The following is a 19,597-nucleotide window of genomic DNA, read 5'->3' as shown; positions in this document are numbered from 1 at the left end:
TCACTAGTAGTAACGTAAGGCATGTGCAAACAAGTGTCATTGTGAAGGATGAGGAATTGGAATTAGTTGATAGTACAGTTTTTCTTGGTATAACTTTAGATTCTAAACTCCAGTGGGGTCCCCATATTGCTACTCTTTCGAATAGACTGAGCTCTGCAGCTTTTGCAGTGAGCAAAATCCGTCAGTTAACTGACGTGAAAACAGCTCGATTAGTATATTTTAGTTACTTCCATAGCATTATGGCATATGGTATTTTACTGTGGGGCGGTGCTTCAGAGATAAATACCATTTTTGTTCTGCAGAAGAGGGCTATTCGAGCAATATACAAAATGAACCATAGAGACTCACTTAGAGATAAATTTAAGGAAATTGACATAATGACAGTGCACAGTCAATACATTTATGAGAATATTCTGTATGTACATAAAAATATTGTAAATTTTAGGAAAAATTGTGAAATTCATAATATTAATACTAGAAATAAACATAAGCTCGCAGTGCCCTTCACTCGGCTCCATAAAATTAAAAAATCATTCATGGGTAATTGTGTAAGATTTTATAATAAACTTCCAAACCATATTACTGAATTATCTATTAATAAATTTAAGAATTACGTAAAGCGTAAACTTATTTCTAAAGCTTATTATACCACACAAGACTACATGAATGATATTACAACGTGGGATTAATTGTTATTCGAAATGATTATTTATTTATTAGGTATATTTGATTATTTATGAGGAAATGGATATTCCGATGTAATACTATCTACTTCTTTTGTTATTTATGCTTTTTTTTTGACATTTAGATTTTATTCTAGAAATTCTAGACTAGTATTTTTTTATACAATCTTTTTAATGTTTGACGATCCTTTTGTGAAATTCTTAGTGTTAAATTTGATATGTATAATAATCCAATTTTATTATGGAATAATATTAACATCAATAAATTGCTCTGATAATTAGATTAAGATTAATTACGATTCATAAGAGCTTGTTGCTAGGCCTACATGAATAAAGTATATTTTTGATTTTGATTTTTTGATTTTTTTGATTATTTTTCTATTGAGCTAACTTGTACCTTTTAGTAGAAGAATCAGTTGATTGTCTGGTATACAAGACGGCGGCGCCGGCGCACTGTGGGCTGAAATTCGGCTCTCATTGACATAGAAACCGAAGTTGTTGTTTTGATGTTTTTTTTTAATTGAAATAGGTTTTGCTAGGCATTATTATGGTAACCTATGGATTTTAGACGATTAGGAATGAAAACTGTCGAGTTTTTCGTTTTTTCAACAAAAAAAAATGTATGGAGCAGGAACAAGAAATCATTATTACTCAAGAACCGCAAAACAAACCGTAATATCCTCGCAGGTGATTTATACTACGAATTATTTGTGATTTTTTGGCATACTACATATATCCGTCACGGGTGGGGAATTTTATTTAAAAATCATTAATTGTTTCTATGGAAAAAGCACAAAAACCAAATTCAACATTTTTTTGATTGAAATGGGTTTTTCTTAGTGTGTTTATGCTAAGTTATAATTTACAGAGGATTTGAGTTGAAAATAGTAGTTATGATTTTTTTTCAAAAAAAAATGTATGAAGCCGGAACAAAATATCAAAATATCTCAAGAACCGCAACAAATACGGTAATATCCTCGCAGATGGTTATTCTACGAATTTTTTGTGATTTTTTGGCATACTACATATATCCGTCTCGGGGGCGGTTTTTTTTTAATCATTAATTGTTTCTATGGAAAAAGCACAAAAACCAAATTCAAATTCAATGATTGAAAATTTGAATATGGTGATGATAAATCTTAATATGTTGACTTTGGTTTTTGTGTTATTTCCATAAAATCAATTGATGATTTAAAAAAAAATCCTCACCCGTGACGGATATATGTAGTATGCCAAAAAATCACAATTCGTAGAATAACCATCTGCGCGGATATTACCGTATTTGTTGCGGTTCTTGAGATATTTTGATTTTTTGTTACAGCTCCATACATTAAAAAAAAATCAGCTCTACTATTTTCAACTCAAATCGTTTGTAAATTATAACTTAGCATAAACACACTAAGAAAAACCCATTTCAATCAAAAAAATCTTAAAATATTGAATTTGGTTTTTGTGCTTTTTCCATAGAAACAATTAATGATTTAAAAAAAAAATCCGCACCCGTGACGGATATATGTAGTATGCCAAAAAATCACAAATAATTCGTAGTATAAATCACCTGCGAGGATATTACGGTTTGTTTTGCGGTTCATGAGTAATAATGATTTCTTGTTCCTGCTCCATACATTTTATTTGAAAAACATTCGTAACTCGACAACTTTCATTCCAAATCGTCTAAAATTCATAGATTACCATAACAATGCCTAGTAAAACCTATTTCAATAAATAAAACATCAAAATAACAACTTCGGTTTCTATGTCAATGAGAGCCGAATTTCAGCCCACAGTGCGGCGTATCGTTCTATCTTTGTCTTGTATACAGGACAAAGGCGCGGCGGTCAAAAGGGTGGCTCAACTGATTATGTTCAGAATGTTTTTTTATTATTGTTCACTTTACCTATTTTCTACTTTTTTCATATGTTTTGTACGCCCGGTTCAAAACTTAGAGCGATGGGGGGACCATTTTTAGGGTTGGTGTATTCCCATTTGTAGCCGCCGGGCACAGATGAGAATAGGTGCATTTATATGAATCATTCGAATCTGTCCCCTCATGTATGGCGGCGGTCACTTGGGCCGAAACAAATAATTTATTTTGATTATTGTACTCCCCGTAATGCGATGCATATTTAAAACACTAGGTAATAAAATAACGCTTTTTCCTAAATTATTTATTTTAATATACCAAGTCCTTTTAACAATCCACGCACCTTATGGTACTTAAATACATAATGTGTAAAAACAAAGTATCTCCTACCTTATAAAAATCTCAAGAAGAGAGGTAGGTTTACAATACGTTTATAAGTACGCAATACAAAGTTAATAATTATTTCATATATTCAAGAAAAAACATGATTCAGTAAAATAATAAAAGTTATTATTATGTAGTAATTCAGACTTCAGAGAACGATTGTAATACGAAAACTATACAAAATAAAAAAAAAACAACTTTGACAAAATCGATCTTGAAAAACAAATAAAGAAAGGTACTAAGCGCGATGAATGTACCGTATAGTCCGGTGTCACCATCAGGCCGTCGCGTCGCCAGAGATCAGCCGCGCGAGGCGGCGCGGCGCGGGCGCCTACATTGCACTAACTAGGTACTTGAACATAATTTACTCCACCATTATCACGGCAAAAATCATTTGATACATTTTTACTACTTATTAATCTTATTATGCCAATACATCAATTATAATAATTTACCGTTTCCAAGGAAGACTTTACTCGGTAACAGTAAAAATGCTATATTTTTCGAAATGGGTTAAGGTGCTTATTGCAGGGTATTTGTCTAGTCAAACTCTCATGAAATTCCAAGAGAAAACTCGCTAATTTTGACATATAACATTTTTTTATATAACAGCTCAATTAAGTAAAATAGTTTGATCAGTATAACGACGTGATTTAACGTCAATGTTTTAAACCCAACTTGCAAGTACCCATTGGGTGATTTGTTTGGTCTACATTGACACAAATTTACTCTGAAGCAAAGAATTTTATTTTATTAAAATAACACTTAATTAGTATCAGTTCATTTATTTCTTTAAAATCAATTATGATCATGTAAAATGTAAATAAATAAAATAACTTTGACGTAAATAATATACGTACGATTTGCTGATAACACTTATAATTTACAATAGTATTATGAGTATGACTTATTAGTTGACATTAAGGTATCATATATATTTTCATATTTCATCAATTTAATTTTATTATGTCGTACTCTCGCTTGGCAGAAATATATATATAATTAATTATGTATATACATCTGGATTTAAAATCTATAAGGTATTTTGCTCAAGATCATCAGAGCTAAATATGTCGGTAGAGTAAGATTAAAAAGGGGGAGTCGGGGCGAGGCGTCCGCGGCGGGGGGCACACATCGCGCGGTTGGAGCTACTTCTGTTCACATCGCCAGTTAACCTCCTGAGTGTTCCCATTGCGACATCACTTTCCTTTTTTATCTGATTTTAGACATTATATCTTTAAAAAAACATTATTTCATTTATGTGATATAAATATAAAAATATTCATGTAATTTCATTTAGTTTACAAAGGATAAGTAAATAAATCAATAAAATGCTTATTTACAGATTAATTCTTTTTTCAATATAGAGAAGTATTATTTCTGACTACATTGCCGCGTTTAATAAATTACTGAATACGACCTATTTCATAGTAGACCTACTTTATTATGTTTATAAAAGTTATAAAAATACCCAGTCGTGCCCAGGAGGTTAATGTTCACAACTTTAATTGATCGTCTTACAGTTCCAAGAATTACCAAGGCAGTTGCGCAAAGAAGAAAGTTTAGATAGTTGATAGCGTCCAGGCGTGTGGGATCGTGGGTCCTGTCGGTACGTTAGAGGTGTCGAGGAGCCGGTAGACGGGGCGGGGCGGGGCGGGGGGCGCTAGCGGCGCGCGCCGAACTCCACGGCGTCGTCCTCGGTGATGTCACCGTGCTGCCACAGGTTGAGCCGCGAGCCTTTGGCGTGCTCCTGTGCCGCGCGGTACTCGCTTACCAGGGTCGCCAGTCGCCGGTCGCGCACGGCGTCCAATAACACTAGACCCTCCTTTATCAGGTTCTGGAATAAAACCAAACAATTACATTTCGTTCGAATAGTTTGCGAGCCAATGTTCGATAGTTTGCCGCGCAATATGGAGACAGGGCTTTATGTTAGTCGTTAAGTGTGATTCACGAAGCCAAATCTCTTTTTATAAAAGATAAGAAACTAGTAACATCAAAACGATAACAATCGAGCGCGCTGAGGAGTTTTGTATCTCTTACCATCGCAACACACCTTTTCATTTTTTTTAATGGGACTTAATTGCGTAGGTATACTTAAGATTTAAAAATACCTCCAGGAGTAACAGTCATTTTTAAACTGAGGTATACGGGAGTATACGCGATTACGACCCGTTCACAACGCACTGGCAAAATGAATGATCATTAAAATGATAATTGAATCAACAATCAGACGCCAAAGAAAGAAAAGTAAATCGATCCTACTATGTCGAATGGGGTATCATTTTATAGGGATTTGAAGGTTTTAGGTTACTTACATCATTTTGATTGACCTTTAGGGTAAGCGTCAGGACCCCTGGACCACTTGAGATATTTGATGTTTAGATAATATCAAAATACACTACCTTTTTGCTACTATTTGGTACCTAACTTCAAATAATTAGTACCTCGTTTGACAGCGAAAACCCGAAGAACTAAAGTGGCCATACATTCTGACGTCAGGATGTCTGGACCATTTTTTTTACATGGTTTGAGACAACACAACTACATGACATCCTAGTAAATATTTACTACCTTTTTAGTACCTCAACATATATTTTTTTCCATCCTTTTTGGTATTCCAGAAAAAAAGTATGTTCAAAAAAGAAATTTTATATTAGGTTTTTTTTGCTATGTATAGCTTTTGTTTTTGGGGTAAGTATACATAATATACTTATGATTGTGGCTATAAAATCATACACTTAAATAAAAAGAATCATTTTATTAACTAAAATTGAAAGTAAGTACCATCGCCCACACTGGTAACTGTACATCGGTGGACCTTATGTCTTTGTAATAAGGTTCAACAATATACAGTTAAGTGTTGTTGTTTGTACATGATTTAATAATAAAAACCACATTTCTTGGCGTGATTTTAACGCGGTTTACATACTTATACTTGTCACTTGATATTTATAAGATTAATAGTCCTTTTATTTGTAGGTTTTTTTATTTTTTCGGTAGTTTTAGTTTAGTATTTTTAGTTATTAGTTTAATTAATTTTTGTTCGTCATTATTATTTAGTTTATATTTATATTTAAGTATAGTCCGTGGCGTTCACGACAAAAAAGTGCGATTTACGGCAATTGATGATGATGGAATTTCCTTTTGCAGAGTTGCTCCTTTTGACTAACAGATTGATTTAGGAAGGGGAGCCAACCAAATTTTTCATGCAAAATTTTGACTTAAGGGGGTGCCCCCCGAAATTTGTAAAAAAATAAGTTTTGCTATGTGCTCAAGTTTCGTATCATTTTCGGGTAAATCAAGGATGCTAAATTCATTTCTGATATTTAATTTATACGGTTTCATAAAAATAATAAAAATAAAAATTTGCCATTTTATTTTTTTTCCGAATAAATGCCTAATTTTTTCTAATTTTTATATATACACATAAAATAAAAATTGCATGAAAAAGCTCTACTATTTCTCGTTATAAAAAGTATACACATGGCATATTTATTTATAAAAATGTAGAGAAAAAAAATGAAATGCAGACTTACTTTGGACTACCAGCTCACTGAATAGTATACAAAGATGAGTTACAGCTATAAGAATTACGGCGTTTCATAATGATGAGATACCCTTTAGCATAGTGAGTCCTTAGAACCCTTCGATCATTTTAGAAACGGGAGCCACCTTGATTTTTGGTGCGGTGTGGATGATTTGTCCCATACAATCATAAATTTATGAAAGCATCTGTTTAGGTTTCTGCATTAAGTTTGAAGTCATTATCGAGTTAATCAAAAAAAAAAAAAAGGGAAATAGACTAATAATTACATTATTTCGTATTTTAAAGATTTTACTACCTATATATTTGTAAACACTCTTTAACATTGCTTATGCTCGTCATTGCCAAATATTTTTTTTTTTGTTCACATTAATGTAACATAAATATGCCATATGTATACTTTTTATAACGAGGAATAGTAATTCCTCGTTATAAAAAAATAGCCTTACTGAGCTTTTTCATGAAATTTTTATTTTTGTGTGCATATAAAAATATTCTTATTTTACAGGCTTTTATTTTTCAGGTTTTTATTATTCGAAGAAAATAAAAATACCAAATTTTTATTTGTATTTTTTTTTAATTATTTATACAGGATATAGCCATTGGAGAAACCCTGAAATCCCACGTAGGGTTACTTCTAAGAAATGCTCTAACGGTAATATTTTTTAAATTAGATCAAAAGATAAATTATCAAACAAAAGGTATTTCCAATAATCGACAACAAAAAGAAACATACATCTTTGGCAGTGCTTTTGACAATTTTTTTGAACATGTGCGGCAATGGGCAATGGGCGGCATGACATTTGTCAAAAGTCAGAATCTTATTAATTTCATAAATAAAAAAGATAATCAAAATGGTCGAAGAAGGTTTCATACTATTTATTACCTCAGGATCTACTAACACATACAGGTTGCTCCAAAGCAAAAAAAACATAATTTGTTAATTTCTTCGTAACCGCTACACCGATTATTATGATACTTTGTATACTGGTTCTAAATACCCTAATGCATATGTACATTTCGGCTTTGTCCAATGGCTAGGGACACCCTGTATGAAACCGTATAAATTAAATATCAGAAACGAATTTAGCATCCTTGTGTTACACGAAAATGACACCAAACTTGACCACATAGCAAAGGAGCAACTCTGCAAAAGGAAATTCCATCATCATCATTTGCCGTATAATTAAGTGAACACCAGGGACTATAAAATTATGAGTATTATAAGATTTCTTTTTTTAAGTGTATCTTTTTTCTGGGTCGCCAAAAAAATAAAAATAAAATATATGTTGAGGTACTAAAAAGGTAGTAAATATTTACTAACATGTCATGTAGTTGTGTTGTCACAAACCATGTAAAAAAAATGGTCCAGACATCCTGACGTCAGAATGTATGGCCACTTTAGTTCTTCGGGTTTTCGCTGTCAATCGAGGTACTAATTATTTGAAGTTAGGTACCAAATAGTAGCAAAAAGGTAGTGTATTTTGATATTATCTAAACATCAAATATCTCAAGTGGTCCAGGGGTCCTGACGCTTACCCTTTAGGATCTATAAGGATTTAAAGTAATATTTTATTTATTTTATTTTATTTTATTCGGGATGCTTACTGCCTAATATACATAGGTTAATAGACTTATCTACTATATGCAAATTACAAGCTTCCACATATATAAATAATATAAATAATAATATAATAATTAATAATATAAATAATTTATTACCAGGGCCCCTACATGTCATGCCATCACGCTACACCTGGACCCCAAATCGCACTCTGAGCGTGAGTGTCGTGGCCCTCGGGTTAGGGTTCATTTCGACGATGCGAGCACTCACATGCGAGTTTCATTACATTGCGGGCTTTGATCGGTCGGTTGAATTGGACGTAACGAACAGTCCGCAATGTAACTAAAATCGCATGAGAGTTCGCGCGCCGTCTAAATCAACCCTTAGTAATAGAAAAGGTCGCTAAATATTAGTAAGTAAACGCAAGAATAGTACATTGTAGGAGAGGACGGAAAACCGCTAAAAGACGGACGAGTCGTTTGAGGGCCGACACGTTAGTGGAGGCCCTCAAATAATACGAGTCCATCTTTAGCGTTTCCGGCCGAGGCATTACATAGTGCTTTTCACGACTACTGCGAGGAAATAAGAAAACATTTGCATAACTATAAGTACTAGCCCGCGATTTCTCTGGTAGCAAATTACTAGTCACTGCCTGTGCTGTCTCTTGAATTTCGGTAGGCGTCAGCGTAAGAATATAATTTTCTTCACTAGAAGAACTCATTTTTATAGCGAGCGTAGATACATGTTTCTTGTATTTTTTAGTCAAATACAATTTACACTATCCAATTCAGTAAGTATTTTCAGATCCCGCCTTTTTTACTTTTTTTATCACTTTTAAGAGGCGTTGTTCTGTTATTTGCTTCAAACCGACTCTAAACTTAGAAGCGTTTTTGCTAAAAAAAAACCACAAAGAGCTACAAAAGTAAAAAAAAGGCCTTAAGCGTGAACGAATGGATAATTGTTAAAAAAAATTAACTGAATGGTTTTGACATTTCTTTTTTTTTTAAACAAGTAATTGTTCCTATAAATAACCTAATTTTATTTTTGAAGGAAAAAGTTGCGCCAAAAAAGACCTTTTATAGATTTTTATGTTTTAAATGATACTCATTGCTGTAGCGAACCGTCACCAATGACAGATGATGATAACAATGAAACATTGTAGTAGTGGTGGTTCAGGTGCTACAGCTATTGCCTACTTTCCAGCTTGGTTTTAGACCATCTATTGCCACATTTCCGAACAGTGGCGTGAAAAAGAACATGTTCCCTAGTGCATACCTTGCCAACGTCAAGGTTGGTGGCGGGGTCGACGAGCGTGACGGCGGCGGGCGCGCCGCGCGCCTCCACGTTGATCAGCAGCTTCTTGTTGAGCGTATCCATGGAGAAGGCGGTCACGGCCTCCAGCCGGTCGTCGGGGTCGGCCGGGAACTTAACGCAGCACAGCGAGTACTCGGTCGCGTACGGCGGCTCCGACTCCGTGCCCGCGGGCAGGTTCGCCAGCCGGGAGTAGTTTATCACCTGCAACCGTCACACCTTTGCAACAACCACAATCGACCAACTGCTTGAATATTAACTACGTAGAAAATATAAGAAAAAACCATAGAAGAAAATATTGCAGACAATCTGGTGCAACTGTTGTGCCAGCCTCGGTGGTGTTCTAAGTTTGGGAATTGCTTGGGAAATAATTTCGAGTGAGATCATTACTCACACAAAAAGGAGAGACGCACAACGCACAGTTGCACTAGGTATTAGAACTTTAAAGTCTGTTTTATATCCCATTATGTTAGAGTATCCAGTCTACTACCCAATAATCCTGATTTTCTACCAAGTTTGTAGTAAAATGACAAAATGGTAACTTACCTCTCTGTTTCCATAATCAATGTAGAATATATGAACCTTTTTGTCTTCAGTGATCTTTTCCACTTTGGCTCTGTACCACTGGTTATCTAAAGAAAATAATGCCGCACAAACTTGACCCCTCCTCGGTACGAGTGACCCTGGTAAAGGCGCATTCGCTTTGAACTCTTGGTGAATTTTATCCATTAAGGCTTCCAATTTTGCACCATTTTCAATATTCTGTGCGTAAAAGTGGCCTTCCGGTGTAATTTCGGTGATGATCACTTTGTCGTATTTCACGGTTCTGTCCTGAACTGGAGCGTTCTTCTCCTTCTCGATTTCCTTCTCTACTTCCACATAATCCTTCCATATACCGATTCGTTTTTTGATGGCGTTCTCTTCGGCGGTCTTGATGGCGCGCGCGAACTCGGAGGTCTCGGCCGTGTGGTGCATGGAGGCCAGGCCGTGCTCGACGAGGGACACAGACAGGTTCTCGTTGTCCACCCACAGCCAGCCGATGAAGTTACCGGCCTTGTCCAGATCCTCGATGGTGACGACGACGTCGTGCTGCAGACACTTCTCCTTGGTGTAGAGCAGCGCCTCCTCGCCGAAGGGCTCGGCCTCTTGCGTGCCACCGCCCGCCGTGGGACGCGCGCCGCGCGGGCAGTTGATGCCGGCCAGTAGGAATGTCACTACAACAGATTCTTTAGGAATGTATATTCTCATTCTGGAACCGCTCGCCACGAATTCGACTGTGGCCTCTGTTTTCTGGGCTCTCTTTAGGAAGGGGAAGAATTTTTTAGCCTTTGCAGAGTCGCCACTCGTGTCTTGTATGCGATGAGCCGGGATGTCCTTTTTAGCGTAAATGCCGATTCCTGCCTTCTGAGCTTTAAGTTCCGCTTCGAGCAGTTTATCGTAGTGGGAGCTTCTCTGGTCGTTGTCTTTGCTGTACCTCACCACTGTTGCGTAGCCTTTACTAACTAGAGCTTCTGCAATGTTCCTGTTTGAAGATGCGTGACATGAGTAACATGGACTATTCCATATAGACTGGTTTTATTTTTCATAAAATCGATTTCGACTGGCAAATCATATTACTTTTTGGCAACCGGGTTTTTTAACCTAATTAGACCCCGCTGAATCCGAATTTGCCGGTTGCTTAATCGAAATATTGACCGGAAGTGATATTTGACATTGAAGGTCCCTTTTTTTAGTTTTTCGTAAATAACTCTTAAACGGTGGCGCATAGCAAAAAAAGTTCTATATCATAAGTAATCTGCATAAAATTGCCTACAAGAAAGATTCAGTACAATTTTTCGCTAGGATCAATATTCAAAGAGATATTAACGCGGGAAATTTAATTATAATCACTTCTAAGGTTCCTTTTTTTAGTTTTTCGTAAATAACTCATAAACGGTGGCCAATATCAAACAATGTTGTTAAACAATAACAATCTACACAAAATTTTGATTAAAAAAGATTCAGTACACTTTTCACAGGGATCAATATTTAAAAAGATAATAAAGAGGGAAAGTTCTAGTAAGTATAATAAATTCTAAGTTTCCTTGTTTTTATTTATTCGTTACTAATTTGAAAAGTGTGACTCATAGCAAAAAATATCTTATGCATAAATAATAAACATAAAATTTCCTACAAGAAACATGTAGAACACTTTTAGCTAGGATCAATATTTAAAAAGACAGAGCAGCGGGTAAGTTATAAATATTCAATTTTAAAGTCCCTTTTTAGTTTTTTGTATATAACTCGTAAACGGTGTCCCATAGCAAAATAGGTTTTTAAGAATAAATTATCTACATAAAATTTCCTCCAAAAAATATCTCGAATACTTTTCTCTAGGATCAATATTTAAAGCGATATTAAAGGAAGAAAGTTGATTACAATCAGTTCACAGGTCACTTTTTTTTAGTTTTTCGTAAATAACTCGTAAACGGTGGCCCGTTGCAAAACAATATTATACATAAACATTAAACATAAAATTGTCCACAAAAAAGGTTCTGTACACTTTATCGTTACGATCAATATTTAAAGAGGTATTAAAGGGGGTAAGTTAATTGTAATCAATTTCCAGGTCCCTATTTTTAGGTTTTCGTAAATGACTAATACATTGTTAAAAATTGGGTAATGTACAGTCGCCATCAGATATATCAGAACGGCCAAGGCGCTCACAAATATCTGAACACGCCTCTATTGTCAAGGCGTTAGGACGCGTGTTCAGATATTATGAACACCTTGGCCGCTCCGATATATCTGATGGCGACTGTACATTACCCAATTTTTAACAATGTATTAGTCATTTACGAAAACCTAAAAATAGGGACCTGGAAATTGATTACAATTAACTTACCCCCTTTAATACCTCTTTAAATATTGATCGTAACGATAAAGTGTACAGAACCTTTTTTGTGGACAATTTTATGTTTAATGTTTATGTATAATATTGTTTTGCAACGGGCCACCGTTTACGAGTTATTTACGAAAAACTAAAAAAAAGTGACCTGTGAACTGATTGTAATCAACTTTCTTCCTTTAATATCGCTTTAAATATTGATCCTAGAGAAAAGTATTCGAGATATTTTTGGAGGAAATTTTATGTACATAATTTATTCTTAAAAACCTATTTTGCTATGCGCCACCGTTTAAGAGTTATTTACGAAAAACTAAAAAAAGGGACCTTTAATGTCAAATATCTCACTTCCGGTCAAGATTTCGATTAAGCAACCGGCAAATTCGGATTCAGCGGGGTCTAATTAGGTTAAAAAACCCGGTTGCCAAAAAGTAATATGATTTGCCAGTCGAATCAAGAAGGAGAGCGATTTTGAATTTTTATGTCTAGTCTAATAGCCATAAATAAGCATTACAAGTATTTTGAATAAGTATACTTACACTCCACTGGCTTGAACAGTGCAACATGTTTTTTCAGGGAAGTTGTCCTTGGCCGGCTGAATGTAATCTACAGTCACGGTTACTTTCTTGCCAATGAGCTTCTTTCTCAAAAATTCACGAGCTTCAAACATCCAGGGGATATCATACAGTGGCTTGAAACCCTTCGGCCTGATTGATGGCTTACCCTCTTCATCTGGGCTGTTCCTAAAATGAATAATGTTTTTAAATAATTAGGTTGTGCATGTCCAATTGTGCATACAGGATGTAACAATAACAGTGGGGATCCGTTTCAGGGCATATTCGGTATCGTGTTCTGATTAGGAAAAACAAGAGTGATTTTTTTTACGCCAAATAAAGAATAAAATATGGGGCAGGTCATTCAAGTCAACCAACTCTCCATATAAAGGCTAAAAATTCGTGGTCAAATAATTTTTATTCTACATTTTCCTAATCAGAACACGATACCGATAGACCTTTATACTTTATACTTATTATACTGTGGCGGTACAAGGTAAAATGCGGTGTGAGGGGCGGGGCGGGGCGGGTGGTGAACTTACTTTTCGCGCGGGGGCCTGATGCTGGCCATGAATATCTTCTTGGAGGTGTTGTTGGGCAGCTTGACGACGAGCGCGTCGCCGTTGACCACCTCGAGCACGGTGGCCGTGAACTCCTTGTCCTTGGCGGCGATGACGGGCGCGTTGCTCACGTAGTTGGTCCACATGCGGAGCTTGGCCTCCTTGGCGGCGCGCTCGGCGGCTCGCAGCGTCGACGCACCTGATTATCAGTTTCATATTTTATGTTACTTATCTGTTGGAGTTATCTACTTTAAAAGGTGTCACTGCTAATTTTATGTGACATTTTACAACATTTTGTTGCAAGGTTACATTCGCATTGCATAGTTGGTAGCCACGCCGCATAAGCAATACACATAAGAAAAGAATCATCAGAATTAAATTTTCCATTTTGAACCACAGTTAATTATTCAACTCAGGTTCTTCTTACTATTAAAAGAGCGATGTCATAACAATGACTTTAAAGTTAAACTAATAACAAAATACATTCAAAGTAATGTTTTGTTACATATGTGCATGACTGTAGTGCCCGCCAAGCAGCTATGGGCCACATTAGGTACTTATTGAGAAGAGGTATGAAGATGTCGGCCTATGAATGTGAAGCTCCATGGCGCGTACTGTATCACTTTGAATTTCTTCACTGTGCACTTTGCTCTTAGGTAATAATTGTGAAGTACGAAATAAGTATAATTTCAGACAAACCTGATTTCATAACAGCAAGTGACCAGTCGACACATCTGGCGAAGCCCTGTCGCAGCAGAGCCTCGGCGATGTTCCCCTGCGGGTGCAGGATGGTGCCAACGAAGTTGTTGTTGTTCACAGACTCCAGAATCACTTCCACATCTTTCTGTAGGAGACGAGACTCCAGGAAGAAACGAGCTTCTTCTGCGTAGGGCTCTGAATCGCCATCTTGTTTTACTGCAGGACACTAAACAAAATATCAATAAATAACGTGTTCAGTTTCTTTTTTTATTGTGGGGGGATATGTAGCTAAAACTACAAATTTATTTACCTGTGTGTTTTATTATTTACCTACTGTGACATTCATATAGGATTAATTTAAATAGCAAACAAAAAGCTAAATGAAAGCATGTCGAGCACTAGTACGTTTACCTTAAGCCCTGTCTCCATATCGCGCGGCAAACTGTCGAACATTGGCTCGCGAGGCAGTCGCGCGCAATGTATATCGGGTTGGCACGCGAGCCAACTCGATCTGATCGAGTCGGGCTTTACTAATGCAAGAAACAGGCTGTCGGTCACTTGTAGTCGTGCCAACCCGGTATCCATTGCGCGCGGCTGCCTCGCGAGCCAATGTTCGATAGTTTGCCGCGCGATATGGAGACAGGGCTTAAGGTAAACGTACTAGTGCTCGACATGCTAATGCCCAATATCGGTAATATAGGTACAATGATAACGCACATTTTCAATACCTCAACTTCGATTTAAGAGGATAGTGGATGATCGCATTTCCATACAAAAGTAGATGACACCTCGCTGTCACCTATATTGACAATGACTTAAGTTTCATGATGACACGTACTGGGACCGCGTCGAGCACCAGTACGTTTGCCGTAATAGTAAACAGTTTAATGGGGCATTAGACTAGATAGTTCATTTAATACTTTTGTATTTACTAGATAGTTCATTTAATGATATGGAAATATAATTCTTAAACTGTTTAAGAATTCTATTTCCATATCATTCTTAACCTCTTTTGCAAAACAATTTTTTCTGCTCTATACAAAGATTATATACTTCAAAACGAAGTTTGAACCCACGATTTATGATCACCACACTCAATACACCACACCACACTCAAGGTTGATATTGAACTTACTCTAATTCCAGACAGCATCAAGGTGATCTGATGGAAATCAGGCAGCAAGCATAACCTTACAGTGGAGCCATCACGGACATACTCAATGATGGCTTTGATGGGTTGCCCATTGTACTTGTTCACAAACTGCTTTGGGTTGTCAATGGTCCATTTGATATCTCGGATATGCCCCTAAAACATTTCAAACATTATATTATTTCATTACATAAGATTGCTAAAACCATAATACTTTTCATTTTGTATTTGCTGTAGCTGAGCGAATATCAAACTTAATAATATTATATACCATGTGCAGGACTAAACTCACATTGATATCAGAGCCCCAAATGCCTTTGCCTTGTGATTTGGCAATATCTTCAATTTCAACAAGCTTCTTCAGCTGAGGGATATTTCTCCCGCCTTCTCTGACCTTTGCCAATCCTTCAGCGAGTAAAGCTTCAGTCACATTCTCATCTTGAGTGGTGTCTTTTCCTGTCCACACAGACCCATACTCTCTAGTTGTAGAGTTATTAGGTTTTTCAGATGTAAAAACCACTTCTTTTCCAACCAGCTTCTTTCTTAAAAACTCGCGCGCCTCCCATGCAAAAGGTTCATCTTTTGACTCCACATCACTAGGAAATATAAATAGATTTATGTATGGTACCTTATAGATGTTATTCATATTTGATAATTGTATTTTTTTAATATAAGACTATTAATTTAATCGTATGGCGTATAGGGTAATTGCGTCAGTTTACCGTCCACTGTCAGTTTCCGTCCACTTGACGGATTAGCAAATAATACATTTCATATTTAAATTACTTCTTGCTAAATATAATTTTTATGTAGATAGAAAAATTGTTTAGATAATAAGGATTGCAATAAGTCCAAATTTGTGCAGTAATGAAGATTTATATTCAAATTTCGTCTTCAAGTGGACGGAAACTGACACCGGACGAGAACTAGCGCAATGACGTAAATAAGTATAATTTACACAATTAATGTTTAATACACACTATTTAGCACTTGTACACTGTAGTAGGTACCTACATTGAATTTTATTTAGTCTCAGGCCCTATTGAAAATAAGATATATGCATAGGTTGAATATTCGGTATTCTTTTCATACAAATTAACCAATATTTATATCAGTATCATTGTTAATAATATTTAATATACATTTTATTGAGCTTGACACAGGTAAATAGTAATTTAACATGTAAAAGATTTAGTGTGAATGCAAGGCGATGTTTAGTTATATTGGTAACAGTCCTTAAATATATCATGTATAAATTAAAGTACCTAATCTGAAATCTGCACATAAAGGTTGATTGATGGATAAATGGAGTTGTCTGGATCTCCATGGTAGCTAGCTACAAATGCTTTTATGATAACTTGACAGTAATATATATATAGGAGTACATTAAACCAAGTAAAAAGATAACATTAATTTAAAAAAATTGTTTGTCATATAGCTAATCAAGTAATAATGTTATTATTATGCTCCAAGTAAATAAACAGAAGAATACTCGGTAATTTTATCACCATACATTGAGTTATATGTATTGTATGAAAGGTACTTCTACGAGTACATACTCTTACAAGAACAAGTAACCCACCAAAAACCCAACGAAACCAACATATTCCTTTTGATTTGATTTAAAATGTACATCACTACTAGGACCAATGGTGAACCAGAAATCAATTTGAGAGACCAAAGTGTTGCTTCATAAATTTCATAATGCTTATTATACATCATTACCTAATTAGAGATCTAGTTTATAATCACATTCTTGTTGTAATTTCTATAAAACTATATACATTTTGTGAAAGAAAAAATCCCTTAATTCATGAGTTCTAAGTGTTGTCATATAATTATTATAAGGAAAGTAATTCCAAACCCACTTCTAATAAAGGTGCAACTAGTTAGTTACAGGTAAAGTGTGTCTAAAATAAAAGCTGTTATTTACATTACAACATTACTGCTACATATTGTATAAAGAATAGTCTATTTAGTATGCAATAAACAAAAACTAAAAAGGAGCCTTGATGTTTATGAAAAAGCTGTGTTTTCATCTTGGAAATCTTCTTGTTATACTATTTTTAAAAGAAATTAGTTTCCTTTAATTAGCACATAATTGACATAATATACCTACAATACCCATTTTAACAAAAATAGTATAATACTTTTGCTAGCTTAACATTAGAAATGCTTTTTAATCTTGTTTTTTTGTACTTTAACTTCAATTACTAATAGAATTATATTATATATTGCATAGCTGAGGTCGGAAATAAAGGAGACAAGCAGGAGCAAGCGTGAAGGGTGCACACGTTGCGTACTCACTTGTTGGCAGTGCGCTGGCGAGCGAGTTTGGGCGCCGTGATGCCCGACAGGGCTATCACTTTCTCTGGAGGAGGCCCGCCTCTCGGCTGCTTTCTTATTACGATAGTGTCTCCCGATAATACCTAAAGTATAAATAGAGCACATTCTCATTTACAATATTCTATTCCGAGGAAGAGTGGAAATTCTTTCGATACATTTTGACAATCAGTACGCGCAACAAGCCAGCTGGCAAAGGTGGCAAATAATTCATTAAAAGTATCCGAATAAAGACCCAACGGAAGTGCATTGAATTAAAGTGTACGTATTCTGTTACTGTGCCCATCTTTCAAGGAAAATAGGTGAACCCGTGTGCCAACAAGGCAAACTTTGAAATCGGCACGAGGCATAGCAAGACCCCACTGTGTTCAATAATGAAAATGTACACAATTACATACCTGCTTTACTATCCCTATTTTTTGAACAGGAGCTGGTGCTGGAGCACTCATTTTAAGTTATTATCTGGATCACACGTAAATGGATAAGAAGCTATGAAATTACTGACGAGTGAACAACTAACAAGACTGGCGAAACGTGGCGGGCCGCCGGTGTTTCCACATTCAAAAAGTACTTTCTCTGATGAGTTGTGTAATGCCGCGTCTACATGGCAAAAGGTGTTTAGACTTGCCACAGATAAAGATAAACAGCAAGTTCAAGGAGGTTATTGTGTAAATTGGTGTAAATATTATACTGTGATTAGGCAAAGCTCTGCGTAGGTGGCACCTTTGTGGCACATACAGTAAACAAACCACATTGACACATCATACGTCACGTCAATCACATGGCCTACCGCGAAACAAGAAAATCGAAATTTCGTTATGTAATCTCTCTATCACTCTTGCATATTCGAGCGATAAAGAGGCAGATAACTAAATTTCGATTTTCGCGTTTACCGGTAGGCCCTTGTTAACAAACCGCCTTGATGCATCAATGTCATGTTTTATTGTCTGTGAAAACTTGTCAAAAAACAGTTTAAGGCACAGTATGTATAAGCAAAGAGAATAGATAGTATAGAGGGCTATTGCCATAGTAAATTATGTAGTCACGGTACATTTACTGCCATCTATCGACACACGATTAAAACTTAAAATAAAATTGAAAATGTATAGTTTAATCAAAATATGTATACGGATAAATGATTTTTAATTTTTATTGTTTCATACAGACACACGTTCTTTCACTGATGTGTTAAAATTGTTAAATATCAAACGGTGTCATCAACGCCATCTAGCCGAGAATAGGCCAAAGGCAATGGCGCCATCTATTCGAGAATGACTTTTTCTTGATTTCCGAGGCACGTTTTTTTCTTAGACTTTATTTATCTTATACGGGGTTACATTATATCTTTGGTATAAGTTAGTCGATGAATTTACTGAGTCGGTAGTGCTGCACTCTGGCGGCAGAACATTGTAGTAATATTGTCCCATCTGTCCCATTTTAGTTATTTATAAATGGTTAAATTTGACTTTTGCCAGCAAAACACAAGTTGGGACTGTTGGGAGTCCATTAACATTAAGAAGAACTTATAATCCTAAAGCGGATGTTTTAGTAGGAGATCCCACATATGGTTGACCTTCACCAATCTGTCTGACGGATGAAACTGTGAAAATATGAAAGAAAATATGTTCCAGAACATAAATAAATAGAGTTGCCTAAAGAAATATGGTCAAGGCTATTTTTAATAAATTTTTGAAAAATTAAAGAATTATGCGGTAAATTTCACCGATTTGTCTGAAGAACGAAATAAGTTTCAATGGAAAGTATACAACTTGTACAACATAAATCAACTAGGTCGCCTAGCATGGGTGGCACCCGGGGCAGAAATTGTGGGTGTCACCCCAAAATTCAATCAAAATTGTAAAATATAATTATTTAAAAAAGTAATTTTAGATTCCTAGAACTCTCAATAAATAATTTATGTTAAAAAGTAAATGAAATTATTTATGCCAAGTGCGAGATTTGGAAGAGATTCTGTAAAATCCCTTTCACAATGAATTTCAAATAGTCCAGAGTCACCCAATTAGAAACAGTGACATAGTTTCTCAATTACAGAAATA

The 19,597-nt window shown here is 35.6% G+C and overlaps 1 protein-coding gene across 1 annotated transcript; it reads right to left on the bottom strand.

Annotated features, from left to right (window-relative positions):
- Positions 1–2,836: 2,836 nt before the first annotated feature.
- On the bottom strand, positions 2,837–18,109 carry LOC134804745 (staphylococcal nuclease domain-containing protein 1). The gene is made up of 10 exons (XM_063777948.1): positions 17,939–18,109; positions 17,505–17,626; positions 15,490–15,793; positions 15,183–15,353; positions 14,048–14,273; positions 13,331–13,547; positions 12,774–12,977; positions 9,897–10,872; positions 9,315–9,554; positions 2,837–4,768 (listed from the first exon to the last, which is right to left on the bottom strand). The coding sequence occupies exons 1-10, from the start codon at positions 17,987–17,989 to the stop codon at positions 4,595–4,597; spliced, it is 2,685 nt and encodes an 894-aa protein (XP_063634018.1). The 5' UTR covers positions 17,990–18,109; the 3' UTR covers positions 2,837–4,594.
- Positions 18,110–19,597: the final 1,488 nt, after the last annotated feature.

The sequence above is a fragment of the Cydia splendana genome, chromosome Z (assembly GCF_910591565.1).
Source record: "Cydia splendana chromosome Z, ilCydSple1.2, whole genome shotgun sequence".
Lineage (NCBI taxonomy): Eukaryota > Metazoa > Arthropoda > Insecta > Lepidoptera > Tortricidae > Cydia > Cydia splendana.
The sequence above is the reverse complement of the archived record's forward strand: the minus strand, read 5'-3'. Positions and strand labels throughout refer to the sequence as shown.